Source organism: Eumetopias jubatus, unplaced genomic scaffold (assembly GCF_037043125.1).
Source record: "Eumetopias jubatus isolate StellerSeaLion01/CBP00866 unplaced genomic scaffold, mEumJub1_p1.0 scaffold_9, whole genome shotgun sequence".
In the NCBI taxonomy this organism is placed as follows: domain Eukaryota; kingdom Metazoa; phylum Chordata; class Mammalia; order Carnivora; family Otariidae; genus Eumetopias; species Eumetopias jubatus.
Window position 1 is genome coordinate 51,732,391 of NW_028274815.1, and position 18,907 is coordinate 51,751,297.

Genomic DNA, 18,907 nt, shown 5'->3' on the forward strand with positions numbered 1-18,907 from the left:
TCTGTTGTACGCACACGTTCTTCAGGAAGGAAATTTATGGACCCCTGACAAGCCACTGCAGACGCTGTGGGGAGGCCGGCAGCCAGCAATACAGATGTGTCGACCTGGGGCAGCCCCGGGACACCCCTCCCAGAACCCTCTGTTTGGGAAGCCTTTGGAGAGGAGGTAGGGGGTACATATCGTCCCAGAAATCCAGCCCTAGGCCCCATGTGGGGGGTTGGGTTTAAACTCCATCCCGTTCTGGAGGCACAGAACTCTGACTCCCCCCCAATCCCACTGGCTCCCCAGATGTCCTCCTTCATATGGCTCTTCCTCACCATACCGAGCCTCTGGGGTCAGTCAATACACAGGCAAGGTCAGGCGGGGAGGTTTGGGGGGGGGCGTCTGTGCTCTCCCTCAGCATGCAGGAGCCCTCTAGATGATCCCTGCTGGGGGGGGCCAGAGTGGGGGGGCTGCTCCAGGCCCCACGCCCCACCCCCACTGAGCCCTTGACTCCCAAACAGGACATCAGTCAAACCCGCTCCACCAGTTCTGCCCCCACCACTTGCAGCCCCCCCACCTCACACTCCCCTCCCTGCAGTGTCTCGACTCCGGCTCCCGGCTGATTTATTTTTCTGCCAATTTCCCCGAGCTATGCAGAACCAATTACCGCCGGAGCGGAGCGGCACCGCCGCCGCCAGATACACCACTCTGGCAGGCCCTCGGCGCACTACATTTTTCCTGTTATTTTTTTTAATTGAATTTTTAGGGTGGGGGGAGCAGTACGCAAACTCCATCTCGGGAAACTTAAGCCCCGGGGCCTGTCTCAGGTCACGTACTGCACACCCTGTAGTAATATAATATTTACTGCCCCGAGGGTGCCGCGGATGGGGCTGCCCCAGGCCAGGAGAAGGGCGGCCTCCATCCCCAGCCCACTCGATTCGTGGCGGAGGGGCATGCCGGGTGGGTAAAGGGGGGCCTGGGCCAGAGTCTTGGGCTGGGGCCTGCCTGGGAAGGAGGCCTGAGTGGGCCTGAGGGCGGGGGCAGGCAGATCTGGAGTTGGATCTGCAGAGCTGAGCCAACCGGGGTGATTTATGTTCCCAGCCTGGGTCGGGAGCTGGGAGGGACTGCCATACAGACCACCAAAGGGAGATTTTCATGGAGGCCACCAGCCCAGCCAAGACTCCCCCGAACCAGCCGGGACCCGTGACTGCCACCAACAAGATGTCTTGGCCCTTTCCTGCCCCAGGAAAGCCCAAGGCAGCGGGGACTGAACGAAAGGGAGACTGGGAAGAGGTCAGATGACACTGTTAGCCCCACCCCAAACACGGGCGGTCACCCTGCCAACCCTGGCCGACTTGGAAAAGGTGGACAGGCCCGGGGCAGCTCAGCGCAGGCTGAGAGTGGAGCTGGATGGCTCACAAAGTTGCTGCCAACCCCTGCGGGGACATGGGTGTCTTTATCAGGGACAGCCGCCCAAAAGGCGCAGTGTCCAGCCTGAAAGATGAACCGGTCCAGGGGTCACTTATTTCATTCCTCATGAACAACAGCTCTGTGGGTCCCAATAGCGCTGGATCCGGAGCACCCAGAACAGAGAGGCAAACAGGTTAGATCCCCACTGAGCAGCCTCAGAGTCAGCAGTACTTCCTGGAGGAAGCGAGTCGGGCCAAGAAGAGCCAGATGGTGTTCTGGCCGAAGGAACAGAATGTGCATAAGACAAAGGCTCAGAGGCAGGAGGGAGCACGCGTGGGGTCCCGAGAGCTGGACAAGCCAGCACAGAGGCTCCAAAGGGCCAGAGGGTAGGACTGCTGGGGTCCGTGAGGCAGCGAGGGAGTGGGGCCCAAGAGGCCCGTCTACCTGGATGAGAGCTGGGACTTTTCCTTGAAGGTGGTGGGAGGCGCTGAGGGCTGAAGCCGAGGCGGCATGGCCCGGTTTTAGGAAGAAGACCCCAGAGAAGGAACGGGACATGCTGGCAGACATCCAGGTAGAGAGGTATAGTGGGCAGATGGGTCTGCAGGTCTAAGGATGAGAGGAGAAGGCTGGGCTGGAGGAGCAGAGGGGGCCCCTGGCAGGGGGAGAGGGGCTAGGAAGGAGAGAAGCCAGGAAAAGAGAGGCTGTAGAAGGAAAGACACTGATTTGGGAGGTGGGACGGGGGCTGGCTGAAGGAATGGGGAACAGCTAGTGGTCAGCTGTGACCCACTGGCTTGGGGCCTCAATGCCTGGCTGCCCTGCTTGACAGCCCAGAGCTGGAGGTGAGGGCAGCCCTCTCACTGCTGCCCCAGGGCTACTGGGGGCCTCAAGTGGTGCCTGAAGGAATCGGTCCTGATGTTTGGTATTCCTCCCTGGAGAGCCATTTGTGCCTTCCAAGAAGATGGGAAGCTTCCCTCCCCACCCCCCCACTTGACCTGGGACCACCCCAGGCACCTTCTATCCCCAGCAGAGTGACTCAAAGGGGACCAGGCTTTAGCAGAAGTGTGTTTAGCTGAATCCTCTGAGAACAGAGCCCTGAGAGGGGCCGTGAGGGCAGCCCAGGACTTGGGTCCCACCCGTCTCAGATGCTTCAGGCACCTGACTACCTGCCAAGGTCCACACAACACATGAGTCATGAGCGGTGCTGTGGTTATAACCCACCCTCCATACCCGGGCTTTCAGGCCAGGCCAGTGGTACATGGCAAGTCACTCTGAGGCCCTCCCCACGTTGACTGCACCCCTGTGTGCCCCTCCAGCCTCACTCTGTCCTCCAGCCTCCAGACCACAGATGCCCTCAGGTACCTCCCACCAACACGGCCAGTCCTAAGCTCCTCGTCTTCCCCCAAAGCTGCTCTTCTCCCTCTGATCCCCTGAGAATGGCCCTGCTAGCCACCCAGCTGCTCCTGCCAGAACTGGAGGATCATTCTGTACCTTCCTTGGGTGCCCCCATCCAACCCACCAGCCAGTCCTGTTCATTAGAGAGTGATACAGCCAATGGACTCAGCCACTTATAGAAGAGTGAATCTGAGCAAGTTCATTAACCTCTCCGTGCCTCGGTTTTCTCATCTATAAAATGTGGATCTCTCTATTTCCTAGCTCATAAGGTGCTTATGATTAGTTCATACATGTAAAGTGCTCATAAGTAGCATCTCACACAGGAAGTGTTCGTTATGAGACTGTGGTCATTATGATGCCCCCTAAAGAGTCCTGACTGCCCTCTGCCTCTCTCGGCCCCCAGCCCTCCCCATGTCCCTGGCTTAGGTGACACCTTTGTCAAAATCCCCTCACCACCAGCACCACCAACCCCTCCCTCACTCTGCAACCAGGACAAGCATCCGAACCATGGGGATCCCCATGCCCCCCGCCAAGCCTCCCAGGGCAGAGCTCACCTTAGCGGACCCCTCAGGCCTATCTGTCCCATTTGGGCTTCCTCTTCCCCTGCCAACCCACAGAGGTGGCAGCCATTTCAGGCTTCGCACCTCTGCCTGGGCAGTCCCCTCTACAAAGGCTGGTTCCTACTCCTCCTTCAGAGTTCACATAGGAAGCATCCCCCACTCCAGGAAGCTCCCCTGAATCGAGTCTGAGCGTGATGCATCTGCTCTGAGCTCCTGCAGCACACCCCTCTAACTCCCCAACACACCTTGCTCACTTTTGCGTCTGTCACCTCTAGAGGGGCTGAAGCTGCAGCCTTGTCAATATGCTTTAATCTCCAGGAAGGTTTGGGGAATGTGTGAATGACCTGCCTGGAATTCCACCCCTGAGGGTAGGGCTCTTTGGGGTAATGTTTTGTTTGATAAAGATGCACTTCCCAGCTGGGGGACAAAGGACAAGAAGGGGCTCTGCATCAGGCGGAGTGTGAAGGCACTTCTCGGACACTCAGCAGAAGGTGGGATGTAAGACTGGGGGCAGCCTAGAGCACGCGTTCATACCTTTACCCTTAATCCACAGACAGGAGAAAAGCAACTATTCCATTTCACAGCTGAGAAAACTGAGATCCAGAGAAGGGAAGCTGCCCAAAGCCACAATGCTGGCTGAAGGGACAAGAACCTAAGTCTCCTGACATTTCTTCCTAATAGTAATTATAGTCACCCTCTATTACATACTTCCTAAAGGGCCAAGCATTTCGCTCATGTGCTAACTATCAGAAGCAGTTATTCTTAACGTGAGGTTGAAGATGAGGAAAGCAAGGCTCAGAGCAGGTGGGTGGTGAGCCCCAAATCGCCCAGCAGGCGAGGAGATGCCGAGATGCCTCCCCTTCCACTGGGCCTCTGAGCACCCCCATTCCCCATCACCCCCAGAGCCCTCTTTTCCTGAAGTTGATAGAAGGCTAAGTGGAAGCCATGGTCCCCGACATGGCCTTGGGGAGGAGGGGCACCGTCACCCCCACCAGCCAGCCCCTCCTGGAGATTCCATCAGGGAACTAAGAGGTTGGGGATCAGAGACACAATGCTCCCCATTCAGGTGAGCCGGGCCGCCCCAGGCCCACAGCTGCCGCTGCTGCAGGGAGATTTATGACCTGCTCTAAATGTCACCTTTTCAACTCCCCTCGCTGGCTCCACCACCTTTGGACTCAGCACGGGCTGGACTGCTGGCCAAGCGTGGCTGGGGAGACGTGCCGCCGCTCACTGCCACACACAAACACTCCCAGGGAAAGGGCCTCGCCGAGCCAGGAGCGGAGGGCATGTGGGTGCCAGGCACCCCCTACCTGCAGTCTGAGATGAGCTCATCCATCAGCTGAGCCACCAGGGAGTCCACGTCCTCGGGGTTGCACTGGGCCTTCATGGCCAAGTGGACTTGCTCCAGGCCAGCTTCCTGTGGAACAGGCAGGCAAGGGTTGGACCATCCCTGCGGGGTTGAAGGCATACGCCAGACTCCCAACCCCTAGGCCCTGTCACCGAAATCTGAACCTGACGCCCTGAACCAAAGGAGAGAACAGTGAGAACAGAGAAGGCAGAGCCCAGATGCAACAGACCAAGATCTGTCTCACCTTGAGAACCTTCCAGGGCTCCCCACCCCAAACAGATCCAAATTCCCAAGCCTGGGACTCCAACCGCAGGCCTAGTCACAAGGACGTGATGCTGTGTGCAGGCTCCTACACAACTCTGTTGCATTCTGCACTCCTCCCAGGGCCCCTCCAACACGTCTGCCATCTCACAGGTGAGGGACCATCTGAGCCCACACCAGTCCCCACCTGGAATGTTCTATACCTCCCAAATCATCCTGCCCAAGCAGGCTCGATCCCCTCCTTCCTTCAGGAATACTCAGACCATCTCCAATAACAGAGAGTTCCCTCTCCAAGCTCATGGCCCAGTCACTCCCAGGTCACATCTGTCTCCTGCTGGAGCTCCTCAGAAGCCATCTCCTGAGCTCAGCCCTGAGCTGGGGGGGAGCCCTCACAGAAAACCTGTCCGGTCAAGGGCTTGCCGGCTCAGGCCCCTCAGGTCCCCTCCCCACCCATCGGCCCCCCCTGAGCATGTGCCATTCTGATGACAGGCCTTGGGAAGAACACACAGTTCCCGGCCCTCAGGGAGCATCCTGTCAGAGAATGGTCACCCCAGAAGCCCGAGTCTGGACTTGCACAGCAAGGACTCCAAGTCCTCCAGAACCTGGGTGCTGGCTGCTCTCCCCAAGAGCTGCCAGTCTCAGGAAGGCTGTCCACCACGCCTTCGCACAGGCCGGCATCCCCTCCCCGCCCCTCCAAAACCACTGTCCTCCCCTTCCCCTCCCCCGTGCTGCTGGCTGTGCTCACCTCCGCACGCACCAACACACACCTGAGCCTCCGCAACATCTTCCTGCCACCCCACTGCTCCTGGCTTGCTCCCACAGCACGGCCACACCTGCCTCCCCCAGGTTCCGTGTCAGAAACACACAGACACAGCCCGGGGTCACCCCGAGGATCACCAGCTACCCACCCTTGGTCTCTACACCCCTGTCCACTTTGTTCTCCTCCACTCTCTGGCTGAGCGCCAGGCCCCCAGCTCTCAGCATCCATGGGGAACCCCCAGGGGACCCCCTGGTCACCTCCAAAGCACAACTCCCTGCCTGGGGGACCTCATACACTCTGCTTCTCCCTGCCTTCCCAACTCCTCAGCCACCAAGTCCTCCTAGCCCCAGCCCTGCAGCTTTGTCCCTGAGGTCCCCTCCTGCCCAGGGCTTGTCACTGCTCCCAGACCACTGCCATGGCACCCTAACAGGGCTCCTGCCTCCCATCTCCTCGCTGCCTCCACGATGCCCTCCTGACGCTCCTTGGCCCTCTCCCTCCTCTGAGTGCCCATCCTTCCTCGTGGCACTCCGGGAGTGTCACCTGCACTCGGGTTTGGAACCCCTGTGTGAGAGGTGTGGGTGAACCTGCGTTTGCCTTCACTAAACTGACTCCTAAAGGCAGGGCAGCTCCTTGTCCAAGTCTCCCTTGGGGCTATAAGGCTCCAGCACAAACCCTGGCATGTGGTAGGAGGCAAAGGCATCTGATGAACGAACGCATGCATGCATGAATGGGTGCAAGGCTCTGTCCCGCAGCTCCAGCGTGGTTCCTTGCAGCTCCTTCTCTGCACTATCTCCGGCCTCACTGGGCCCCCAGATCATTCGCACTCCCTCTCCTCCCGTCCCGCTAGCAGGACAAGATCGCCAGCCCAGCAAGCCACAGTCAGGACACAAAGGACCCCAGGCACCGTGAGAATCTTCAGGCATAGCTATGTGTAAGTGCGTGCACTCCTGGGGGCCTGGTCCACGGACACCTCTGGGGGCAGGGTGCGGCACAGGGGGTGTGCAGGGGTGAGGCAGCTTCCACTCACCAGCCGGTCTGCGATCCTGAGCAGCTGGTTCTGAGCCTCAACTCTGTGGCTGATGTCCTCCCAGTAGGATGACAGTACCACCACGGGCTTCACGTTGCCCCAGGGCAAGTAATAGTAGTGGCACCCTGAAAGGACACGAAGGGCCTGGTCCTGAGCCAGGAGTGCAGGGGTGGGTGGGAAGGGGACCAAGGGCGGGACAGATCCAGGCACCTGCTCCCTCCCGCTAAGAACCCCCTGGGACATACACGAACGGCCCATATTCCCCAGTGTCCAAACAGGGTGCCCGAGCTCCCTCCGTCTGTTGAAAGAACAGCTGGTGCTCTCATGAGGGCTCCTGAGCACATGCAAACAGGGGGATTGCTAGAAGGACCCTGGGAAACCCAGCTCTCCAAAATCTCTACGCGACTCCAAATAGCCACCATGAAATCAACTATGGCCCTAGGTCAGGATCAGACCCGACCACAGCCCATCTGGGGAGCCCAATCTGTGGTCCTGGAAGCAGAGACCCATCTGGAGGGGAGCGGGGAGTGGGGGGCGGCACAGGGGCAGGGGGAGGGGGGCACAGAGCAGGGAGTCAGGCCAAACAGGTTTTCCTGGGCCAGGAGGGCCTTCGGGTGGGCCTCCGGCAGCTAGCTCTGCAAGAGTAGCAGGATTCCAGGTCAGGCCCCTGCTCTGTGGTCCGGGTCCCAGCCAGGCGCACAGCCCCCAGCCTCACCATCAAAGACTGCCCGGCTGTACTGGGTGGTGGAAGCCAGCGGCAGGCACGTCGTGTCGAACTTGTTGCCGTAGTTCCCAATGCTGACCTCGAACTGGATGGCATCGTCCACATCCTGGAGCATGGAGGCCGAGTAGAAGGCGGCAAAGAGGGAGTACTTGCGCCTCCGGAGATACTTCTGGGGGCAGAAAGGGCAGCTGCTGGGTCACGGGAGGAGGAAGGAAGACACTGGGGTGGGGAGGGGTCACATGTCTGGCAGGCCCCGGCCGTGACTGGCGCCCAGTAAATCCTGGCTGGACGGATGGGTGGTGAATGGTCCAGCGAAGCAACAGTGCCCAGATTTGGTTACTAACTGAGCAAACTCATTCCAGGCCTGTGTGTTTGGCCATGTTCCTCTAATAAGGTCTGCTCCTCCAAGGTCATGCTGCTCCTTAATCCAAACCAGCAGCCATGGCACCGCCCCCCCCACCCCCCCCAGGGAAGCCTGGTCTCCTGCATCTGCCATTCAAAGGGAGCCGAAGGCTCTAAACGGCCATGCCGCTGCCCAGAGTTCCCACCCCGTGCCACTCGGGGTCCCCAGCACGCCACCCAGCTCTGCGGTAGACACAGGCTGCCACGTGCGGGGGGAGGAATGTCCCCTCTGGGCATCGGGCACACAGCTGAGGACATGGCAGGCTCTCAATCACACAGCCGGGTCTGAATCGAGATGACTTTGCGATCCCCTTCATGGAAGGCAGAGAGAAAAGGGTTACACGACCGGGTTGTGGAATGATGTAAAATAGTAATAACAGCTAGCGCTTATTGACTGCTCATTGCATAAGCTTTGAATTAATGTAACTCTCACAACAACCCTAGGAGGTAAGTATACTTACTACCCCTGCTTCATTGATAAGGAAAGTGCTAGAGCTGGTAAGTGGTCAAGCCAGGATTCAAACCAGCACTTTCTGGCTAGAGTCTGAGAGCTTAACCCACCACACAGACCCCATCCAGCCACCTCCTGGGCACAAGGCTCGGCTCTCCCGCTTGCTGCTCTGGTACATTTGAGCCTCAGTGTCCTCATCTGTAAAAAGGAGATACTAAAAGCAACCACCTCACAGGTGCTGGAAGGACTCCATGACATCAAGTGTCACTAGCACGGCATCTGACATATGGTGAGTGATTGATAAGTGTGAACTGTTCCTACATTATTGTTATTAAATAGACCTCTTACTCTGCATCAAGTTCTAGGCTTGTAAAATAATTTCATTTATTTTCTTTGAGCCTCTGAACATTCCTCAGGGAGACAGGACAGCTGTGGGGTTACTGGTATGTCACAGCCGAGGCACTGAGGCCCAGAAGGGTGAAGGCACAGACCATGGGGGGAGCTGAGCCCTCCTCCACCATGACACTAGGAACCAGCCCCGTTTGGCTGCTACCTCCTTCACCCCTTCCAGAGCCACACCCCTCACCTCCACCCGAAGGATGTCATCCGCAGGAAGGTCCTCCACCTTTTGCTCACTGTGCTCCACCAGCTTGGTCTCGAGGGAGAGCAGAAGCCGACCTCGGTAGGCCACGCCTTCTCCCTAAGAGGGGAGGTTGGGTCACCAGGAGCAGAGGGAATGGAGGGGAGGAAAGGGACCTGATCTGGTCCTGAAGTTGCTCCTCCCCCAGGCAACCAGGAGGGCCCTGGTCTACCCCCATCACTCAGCAGATAAGGACAGTGGCCCAGAGAGTTCGGGGGACATGACAAGCCACCCAGATGATCAATATCAGACTCCAACCCAGCCAGAGAAGAGATGAAACCTGACACAGATGAGGCCTGGGGAAAATGAGGGGGCAAGGGGGTCAGGCTGGCCCTGAAGGAGAAGCAAAGGGGAGGGGAGTGAGAAAGGAAGAAGGGGCCAGGAGAGGGGCAGGCGGAAGGAGGGTTTCTCTGAGGTGGGGGCTATCTGGCCCTGGGACCACTCAAGCTCCATCAGGCCCTTGGAGTCTGGACCGGAGCAGATGCTGCCCAGGCTGGAAGGGCCCCTGCGCACAGGCCCGGGGATCTGGGTGTGTGGGGATGCTGGTGGGCTCACCTTGCCTGTGTTGAGTTCCGCGTAGGGGTCCGGGAAGCCGGTGAACTCCCTGGGGCTGCCGTAGAGGTTGACATAGCAGGGCCCGAAGGTGGGGAGGAAGCCCAGGTGGTCGTCCACTGGGAGACACAGGTGGGGGTCAGAGGAGCCAGCTCCGTGGAGCCTTCTAGTGCTCAACCCAGCCAGCTTCAGGCCTGAGCCCATCACTGACCCTCAGTTCCCTGAACGTGCATGGGATGCAGCGCCCGCAAGGGCATAAAGAATGGTGACACTGACCATTGTCTCCCATAGGCCCCGTAATCCTCACCACTCTGCCGGGACATGGAGATGCTTATTACTTTTATTCTCTCATTTTACAGATGAGAAAACTGAGGCTCAGAGATGCAAAGGAACACCTCACTACAAAGTGGCATCACCCAAAATGCTCTGACCTCAAAGCCACCCCCCGGGGAGCCAGGGCAGGGACCTGGTTAGATGTCCCAACCCACAAGGCAAACCCCCCACCCCCTGGACACATGTCCCCCTTCCCCCATGTCGTTATGAAGTCGAGACAAGTTACCTAACAGCCCTGACTCATGCCAACATTCTGTCTCCCTCCCCACATTGTACAAAGAACCACCTTTCAGTGGAACAGGTTGGAGGAGAGTGGAAAGGAGAACCCCACCAATGATGAGGGACATCTTCTCTCTACATTACTTCCCTCCTTTTCAGAGGCCCTCTGTTGTTATGTCATGATTTTCCAGCCAATGGCCAAGTTTCCTAGGACAGGACTTCACTGGACATACACCGAGAACCCCAAAAAGCCAGGGTGTCTCTTCCAGAGGAAGTAGGGGGAGAGGCTGTTTCCAGAATGCCACAAATAGGAAGTGGGCCCACGAGCAGAAATCATCTGGGATGATCCAATCCATAGGACCAAGGATGGGGCAAGGTAGGCACAGAATAAATGGCCTTGGCAAGGAAATGCTTGAGCCAGACCTCAGGACAGGAGCTGTGGACCCCGAGACCCGCCGCGTGCCAAGACCCTGGGGTGATGCGGGGTGGGCAGGGACAGGGCTGGAGAAATAGATACTGCCAACCAGAGCCTAGGAGCATGCCTCCCCACGGGGCCGGCCGCCCAGCCACCGTCCAGGCTCTCCCCCTAGTCCGCAGCACACACAGGGCTCTGGCATTTGGGACAGAGGTGGGAGGCCCAGGCAGAGGAAACTAACATGGGCTTTACTAATTATTTGTACCAATCATCTCCATTATGATTTACCTTGTGACCTTCAAGAGTTTTCCACTCACCCTGGCCTCCTCCTGATCCCCAAGATGCCTTGCCCAGGCCCCCACCCCACCACCGCTCCCTCCCGGAGAGAGTGGACTCATTTGAGCCTGAGCTGGAGCCCAGCAGGTTCAGGAAAGGGTTGGGGGGAGGGAAGGGGCAGGGAGGGGGGGCCGGGAGGGGAACTGTCTTTAAAGCATTCCAAGAGACTTTCATATTCAACCTGCATGGAGAGGTAACAGCCAAAGGTAAGCTCAGGGACCGAGGTGGTGAATCTCAGCCCCACCTCGGACCAAATCAAAAACTTCCCAGAAACGAGCACCCTCTCCCCTCTGGCAAAAAGCCCAAGGCCCGCCCCCCCTTGCCATCCCTGGGGGGAAAGCACATACGGTCCATGGCGGGAGAAGGCTTGGCCACACCTGCAGGCTCCTCTGAAGCGTAAAGAAATGGAAAAGGGGTTAGGATGGACATGACTGACAAGAGGACTGGTTACGTGAACAGGCATGTGGACGGAGAACTGGCAGACAGACAGATGGAAAGACAGACAGCCCCCATGGGGGAAACAGATGTGGCCCGAGGCCCCACCCCCAGCCCAGCTGTGAATTTATCACAAAGTTACCACCGTGCCACCTCCCCCCCCCAGCCAGACACAGCCCTTCGCGCCAGGTGAGCCCTGAGGCCCCTCCCCACCGCTGTCTGCCCACCTACGTCTGTGCTCTGCTTGCCAACTGAAAATGGGACCTGAAACTTGACTCAGTGCATTCAAGTAATAACGCAGAAAAGAAATTGTGCTTTCTTTTCTATAGTATAGCCAAATAAGTGAGGCGAACAGACACAAAGAAAGGGTGGGGGAAACAGGAACATGCAGCGAGGCACACCCAGCACTCCACCCAACAAGCAGGTTGACACTTGGGACCAAGCTCACAGAGCAAGGGCACTGCAAGGTACAACATCTCCATCTAGTGGCTACTTTCAGGATTGCCCCTGAGGACACCATGTTGCATTTTCACAACGGCAGGCACTGGGATCTGGCTTCAGGCAGCTGCCACTTCAAGGGAAGCACAGTGCCAGACACTGCCCATTAGCTGAAGATTCTACACCCTTGGACGTGCCCCTAAATGCTGGTAAGGGATGTCTGGAAATGAGAGAAGCAAGGAAGGAGATGCTCTAGCACCCTTCTGGGTTCTTGGAATCCATCCCTCACTTCCAGGCAGATCTAAAAGAGCCCGCAGGGAGTGGGCACCCTTCACTCTCCTTCATGGTCCTCTCTGATTTCAGCCTCTTCCTGCATTCTGACCCTCCCTGTCTCCTCCTCCAACCAGCTGAGTGTACCCAGGTCTGGGATCATGACCCAGCCTGTCAATATGGCTGGTAAAATCTTTGATTCTTTTCATTCATTGGTCATCTTTATCTACTTGTCTCATCCCCAAAAATATATATCTATGCCTATTTCCCCATAGCTCCATGACTATAATTAAGAGCCAAGAGTTGAGCAAAACAGTGTGAAGGAAGACTGAGTAAGAGACACAGAGAGAGAATGAAGACGAGAGAGAAGGGAAATGTGGAAGTCCAGATACGAGGCCAGGGCTGACCCCACTAGTTCAGGAGGCAGCAGGAGGGCAAAGGCCCAGCTGCAGGGGGCCCAGGCCCTGGGACCCAGCCCCACAGCTCTCCGCAGCCAGGCCTCAGGGAGGAATGCGGCTAGCAGAAGTCAGAGCTGCAGAAACCATAATTCATGGCCGTTTTCATATCCACAGGACTAGGTTTTCATCAGTCGGGGAGCCAGGCCTCTGGTCACAGGGGAGCTTTTAGCCATAGGGAGAGGACCGACGGGCACAGCTGCAGTGCCGAGGAGAGCAGCAACCAGGGCCCACCGGAAGGAAACAGATTCCATTTTAAGCTCCTTCCAAATGATTACAAACAGACCTGGCCAGTTATCGCAGGCTAATGAGGCCAAGGTCACAGCTCTGACCACCATGTGCTTCTTGCAGAGCCCAACTCCGAATCCTGGCTGTAAACCGGTGCCCAGCCTAGACACAGATGTCCCCCGAACCCCGCCAGCCATCTGACCAACACATGCCTCTGGGGTCCAGGAGGACCGAGCGGGTGGCTGCTGACTGGCCTACTTCCCAGGGACGCCTCTCATGAATTCCTTCATTTCTTCATTCATCTGTTTGCTCCTTCAGGCACAGTGCTGGGCACTGAGTAAGACATGGACCTGCTGACAGCTTTGACCAATGATTCCTAATTTGGGGACAGGGTCACAGGTCTCCGGGGTACTAAGGATCATCCCAGGTTCTCTCCTCTGCGTCTGCAGACAGCTCATAAAGTCAAGGGCAAAGTGACCGGTGAAGCCACCTCACACAAAGCCACCATTCAGTCCTCATCACCCTCTGCCAAAACGCAAGTGTCCTGCTGTGTTTTCCCCAAGCCCAGAGAACCATGGCTGTAGAAGCCCCAGAACATGGAGGAATATTCCCAGTTTTGTGGCCTGAGCCAACAAACCTAACTCCCTCCCCTGGGGGAAAGCCAGAGAAGACCAGGAGCAGGGTCTCCCGGCCCCGTGAGCCACACATCACAGCCCTGCAGTGTCCACAGACACCCGCGTCTCTTCCTGGAGAAGCTGAGGCCGTTACCTGCCATCAGCTCCACCAGCTCCCTCCCTCGGCACATCTCCCATGCTCACAGCTTGGCGGCCTGACACAAGCTGGTGCCAGGCAGGAGGAGAGGCCGAGAACTGCTGGGAAATCACACACACATACACAAAAACAAAAAACTTTGGGTTTCTTAGAAGAAACCGTAGGCTACCAGTGCCATCTTTGCAGTATGATTTCCATATGTATAGAGTTATAAAAGAATCTGTGTCATTTCATGGGTCTCATTGTGCCCGTTACCTTTTGAAAGAACTGCAGCTTCTAAGGAAATCACTCCTTTTTAGAAAACAAAATTTTTACTAAATGCTTTGGGGTACAGGGTCCAAGGAATACTTAAGTGTGCCCAGGCAAACTTGTGGGCAGACATGCTTAAGAGGCTACTGTTAGGTCCCGTCCTCGCTGGAAAGAAAAACAAAAACATGAAAACAAAAACTCCTGGTTGGGCCAAATATTCTGGTGGACCAGAAGGTGGGGGGAATATAGAAAAACAACTGATTTTCACAGTTTGGTCGAGTTGGGGCTTTTGGGAGCCGTGGGAAAACAGTGTCATGCGTTGCCCAGGTGGGCTGGATCCCCCTCATGTGAAGCAAAAATGCTAACAGTTGAAAGGAAAGTCGGAGTGACCCGTCCTGAGATGGCCTTGGGACAAATGGGAGAAGCTGAGCAGGGAGCGAGGCAAACACTACCCTGCAGCGTCTCAGAAGGGGATGCATGTCAGAGGCGTCATGAAGCCCGGCTCTATTTTGAGCAAGAAGTTACACTCTTGTATTGTTTCAGAGATCAAGCTATTTAACAACACATTTAAAATTGACTGGCCACAGCTGCAAGAAGATTCTCCTTTATTCCCGAAACAATCTGTGGGAGAGGAGGAAGCCACCTTCCAAGGCCTCCCTGAACCATGCGGGGTTGCCCATGACCTGAGCGCCATCTAGTGGCCAAATAAACATCTTCCTCACATTCCCATTAAAACCTTCACAGGGATCCTGAAAAAGATGCAGGCCAACATCACCAACAGTAATGAAGACTGATGGGGAGACAGGGATCTAAACTCTCCCTCTGACCGCTGATGGCAGGCACAGTGGTAGCCTCATGAAATAGCAGCCGTCGGAGAACAGTCAGAAGGGCACTCTGTGCTTCTACCAGGGTCCGCCCCTGGATTCTAAGGGTGGGGGACAGCACCAATGGGAAAACTGGAGACGGTTCCTTCCATACCAGGAGTTTTGATCTGCAAGGGGTCCAGAATGCCCTCTCTCCCACCCCATCCTCATGACGCACTGCCCCCCACCTCAAATCTTTCTCCCTGTCCATCCAAAATAGCCATTCCCAGAAATTATCTGAACAGCACCAGAGACGGGGGACTGCATCCTGGGACAATTGTTCCCAGTTGGGGGGGGAGGGGCAGGGGCAGGAGGGGCCCTCCTAGCAGTGCCCTACGGAAGGCAGTTTCTGTGTATTCCACCAATTAAAAGTATCAATGATGAAGTCAGAACAGCCGAGCGCAGCGAGATATTAAAGCTGAGTGAGGACACCTGGAATTCCCCTGCACAATTCTGTATTTTCATGTGTGTCTCAATTTTCTATAATTAAAAGGCGGGGTTTTTTAATGTTTCAGAGAACCTAGAAGAAGGGATTGCTCAACTTCAAGAGCACGAGGTGGAGTTTTCCAGAAACTGGGCACATTCCCCTGTGCTGCAGGTAAAGATTTGTCAAGATGGATGGACAGAGAACAATGCACCTGTCTGTAGAAAGACACCAACACCGACCAGGCCTCGCTAGAGAGTGAATAAAGGAGAAAGGAAGATTCACAGAGTGCCAACCAAAATGGTGTAGCAGCATCTGTACGACTCCAGAGAACATTTACCTGAAAGTCTCAGGAAGTGATTTGGAATTCTCAACAGAGTGCAAGAAGACATAGCTTTTGTGGAACAAAGTAAAACTTCTGGGAGAGAACAGACAAGAAAGAAAATGGAAGTATCAAAGGAATGACAGAGGGAAAAGAAGACAGGACGAGAAACTAAAAATGCAATGGCCAATTTTAAACCACATGGAAAGCAGTCAGGAGAACTAGTACAGGAAAAAAAATCAGATTAGTGATGCAGAAAGCCAATAATAATGATACTACACAGCAAACATTACTTTACTTTAGGGTTTCATGCGTACCAGACACTCTAAGAATGTTACATTTAAAATCTCACTGGATCTTTACAACAACCTTATGAGGCCCCAGGACTGGTGAGAGGAGAGAAGTGACTCACTCAGCTACAAAGAAGCAGAATTGGGACCCAAGCTGCCTGCTTCCAGAGCTCCTCTTATCCCTACCCCACCCTGCCTTCAGCTGTTCATGTTCCCATGTTAGAATAAACTATTCCTCAACTCAGATTTAAAGAATTCGCCATGTCTCAAAATTCAATGAAAAGAGTCCTGCCCCTAGATACATCAAAGTAATTTAACCATAAGAAAAAAAGAAATGCATTCCTACAAGCAGCATCTAGTTAGAAAAAGGTAGACTACGTACAAAAAAATCAAATCTGCTTTAGGAAAGTGCACCTACATAAATTCAAAATAGACTAAATATTTAAATGTAAAAAAAAATTAAAAAGAGAGTTAAATATAACCCTGGGGTTTGCTGAAGGCCAAAAGCCTGACCTATAGGGCAGAAACCATATCATTGTTTAGATAAGAGATTTTGAAAATAAGCACAAGAAGTTAATTAGAAACTCTTATAAGGAGACAACAAAATAAGTTGAAAAGAGTTAAAGATAGGAGTAAAAAGATGACAGAACAAAAAATAAGAAAAGAAAAAATTAGAAAATTAAGAAAAAAATATTGGAATTGATAAATAAATCCAAAAGTTGATTCTTTGAAAAGTCCAACAAAGTGTGTGTGTGGTGGCGCTGGGGGGTGGGGGGGCTTGTAACAAGGCTAATCAAGAGAAAAAAGAAAGAAAACTCAAACACATACCATTAAAAATAAGAAAGGGGGAAAATACCACAGGTAGAGAGAATTGTTTAAATTATAAAAGACAGCTCTCTACAACAACTATGTAAATAAATTAGAGGAGCTCAGCATAGTGAATACTCTTCTAGGAAGATATAAATTATTAAAATTGACTATTCATAAAAGTAACAAACTAAAAATAACAGTGATCACAGGAGAAACTGAAAAGTTTTTAAAGAGTTAGTGCTATACCCACTAAAAAGGGCACCCAGCCCATCTGGTTTTATGGGTGAATTCTTTCAAACCCTCAAAAGACTATGTTCTTATGTTATATAAACTGCTCCAGATGTTAGAAAAGACTTTAAATCTTTCCAATTAATTTTACAGAGCCAGCATTACCCAAATACCAAAACCTAAGAAATAGCAACCAGACATACCAATTAAAGATAATAGAAAATCAAGAAACAGGCCCAAGAACACATTTAGGAATTCAGTAGGGGATAAAGGTGGCATTTCAAAATATAGGGGAAAGATCATTCAATATACACTGTTGGTGTTATTCACAAAGAACAACTGTGAATAAAGTAATGTTAGATCCTTGCCTTATTGGCTAAGGAAAAGGTTAACAGATTTGGCTACATAAAAATTTTAAATTTCTATACACCAAATTCTATTAAATGGTAAAATAAAACAGACAAGAATTATTTACCACTTATATGACGGGGGAAAGTTAACATCCATATATATACACAGAACTCTTGCAAAACAATGAGAAAAAGACAAACATATGATCAGAAATATGGGCCAAGACAATGAACAGGCAATTTATAACAGAATAAGTATAAAGTATATAAATATATAATATGTAAATATAAATTAATTCTTAAAATATTTTTAAACTTGCATTCATCAACTTTAGCAGCTACTGATGAAATGAAAATTAAGGCAACAATGAAATTCACCCATGAAATTAACAAAGTTCTTTTTAATATTATTTTACCCTGTGTTGGTGAAGGTACAGCAAAAGAAGCTCATGTGAGTGACCAGAGTGTACATTAGTCCAATCTTTTCAAAGGGTGATTTTGATATATACAAATCGCTTTAAAATGTACAAATCCTTTGATACAGCAATTCCACTTCTAAGTATTCATTCAAAAAAAATCATGAATTGTATAAAGATTCAGCTACAAAAATAGTCCTTAAAAGTTAGTTCTGTATAACGTAGAAAAATTAGAAAGCACCCAAGTATTCATCATTAACTGGCTAACGTGGATTATGGTACATTCACACAATGGAATATGTGTATTCATTTAAAATTATATTGTAGAAGAATATTCAATAACATGAATGAACCTCTCTGTTGTATCGCCGACTGACAAAAAGCAATTTTCAAAACAATTGTTTCAGAATACTTTTTAATGCACACACATGTGTAAGCGTACATATACATACATACACACAAAAAACTCCCGGAATATTAATTATCAGCTCTTGTCTGGGGGGGTAAGCAGATGAGGAATTTTTTATGGGTAAGTTTTATATTCTTCTTCAGTATCTTTAAAATTTTACAAAATGCTCATGGCCTACTTTTTAACTGACCAATGAAAGCTATTTCAAAATAGAAGCTGCTGGAGCACAGTTGACCATAGCATAGAACCTGGTAGAGCCACTGATGTTATCTGCAGGACTGAATGATCCTCTCTATACCAGTCAGTGGTGTATCCCCCCAGCCAAGGTGTAGAGAATCCGAAATGTCTGTAAGCCCATTTTTCAAATTGGCCATAGCCCTTCTTCATGGAAAATGGGCTGCAAAGGCCTTATAATTAATATTCCCTTTTCTGAACTCTCAAAACTAGGGATGAAAGACAGGTAGGGGTGCGTCAGGGGAGAGCACGGGGTGGGGGGGAGGACCAGAGGACAGAACAAAGGGGGGAAACTTACCTTCTATTTCTCCTCCAGGGGCAGAGATTTTTGACATACTCAGGTAGGTGGTGGCCACGATGTCATTGTGGGTGAGGCGGTCCCTAGAATAAGGGGGCAGAGGGGGCCTGAACACAGAAGGACTGCAGGCCACAGCCCACTCAGGAAGGAGAGGGCCTCAGTTATACATCTTTAGGGGTGCCGCTCTTCACACTGGGTATGTTACTGAGGGAAGAAGAGACTGGAAAAAAAGCATTGCCCAAGACTCCTCTAGAGGGAACTCATCCATCTGGCCAACCACCAGCATCCCATCAGCCAACCAACATGGGGCTGCCAGCCTGGATGTCTGGGGAGACATCGGCAGGTTGAAAGGAAAGAGGCCAGGGGCAGGAGGCCGGGTGAGGGAACAGGAGGCTGCTCAGAGAGCCAGACTCCCAGACCCACGCAGAGCCAAGTTCCAGAATCTCAAGAAATATCCAGACCAGGAGAAAACAAGGCAACCGGGAAGAAACTATGTCTAAGGCCACAGTCTTAAATTAGCTTATATTAGCTAACGCAAAATTATGCCTTGTATCTGACTTTGTATGTGACGAAGCACTTGTAACCTCCTTTATCTCCAAGGACCC

The 18,907-nt window shown here is 52.9% G+C and overlaps 1 protein-coding gene across 15 annotated transcripts in view; it reads right to left on the bottom strand.

Annotated features, from left to right (window-relative positions):
* Positions 1-18,907, bottom strand: part of DYSF (dysferlin) — a 205,166-nt gene that overhangs the window by 112,348 nt on the left and 73,911 nt on the right. For 8 of the 15 annotated variants that reach the window (XM_028116262.2, XM_028116258.2, XM_028116256.2 and 5 more), the window contains 6 exons: positions 18,303-18,385; positions 9,513-9,628; positions 8,904-9,017; positions 7,456-7,633; positions 6,741-6,865; positions 4,655-4,761 (listed from right to left, as the gene is read on the bottom strand). In XM_028116262.2, the coding sequence (XP_027972063.1) occupies positions 4,655-4,761; positions 6,741-6,865; positions 7,456-7,633; positions 8,904-9,017; positions 9,513-9,628; positions 18,303-18,385 (723 nt within the window). Of the gene's footprint in view, positions 1-4,654; positions 4,762-6,740; positions 6,866-7,455; positions 7,634-8,903; positions 9,018-9,512; positions 9,629-11,159; positions 11,202-18,302; positions 18,386-18,907 lie in introns of all 15 variants that reach the window. The other 7 variants (XM_028116260.2, XM_028116254.2, XM_028116252.2 and 4 more) reach the window with 1 other exon arrangement.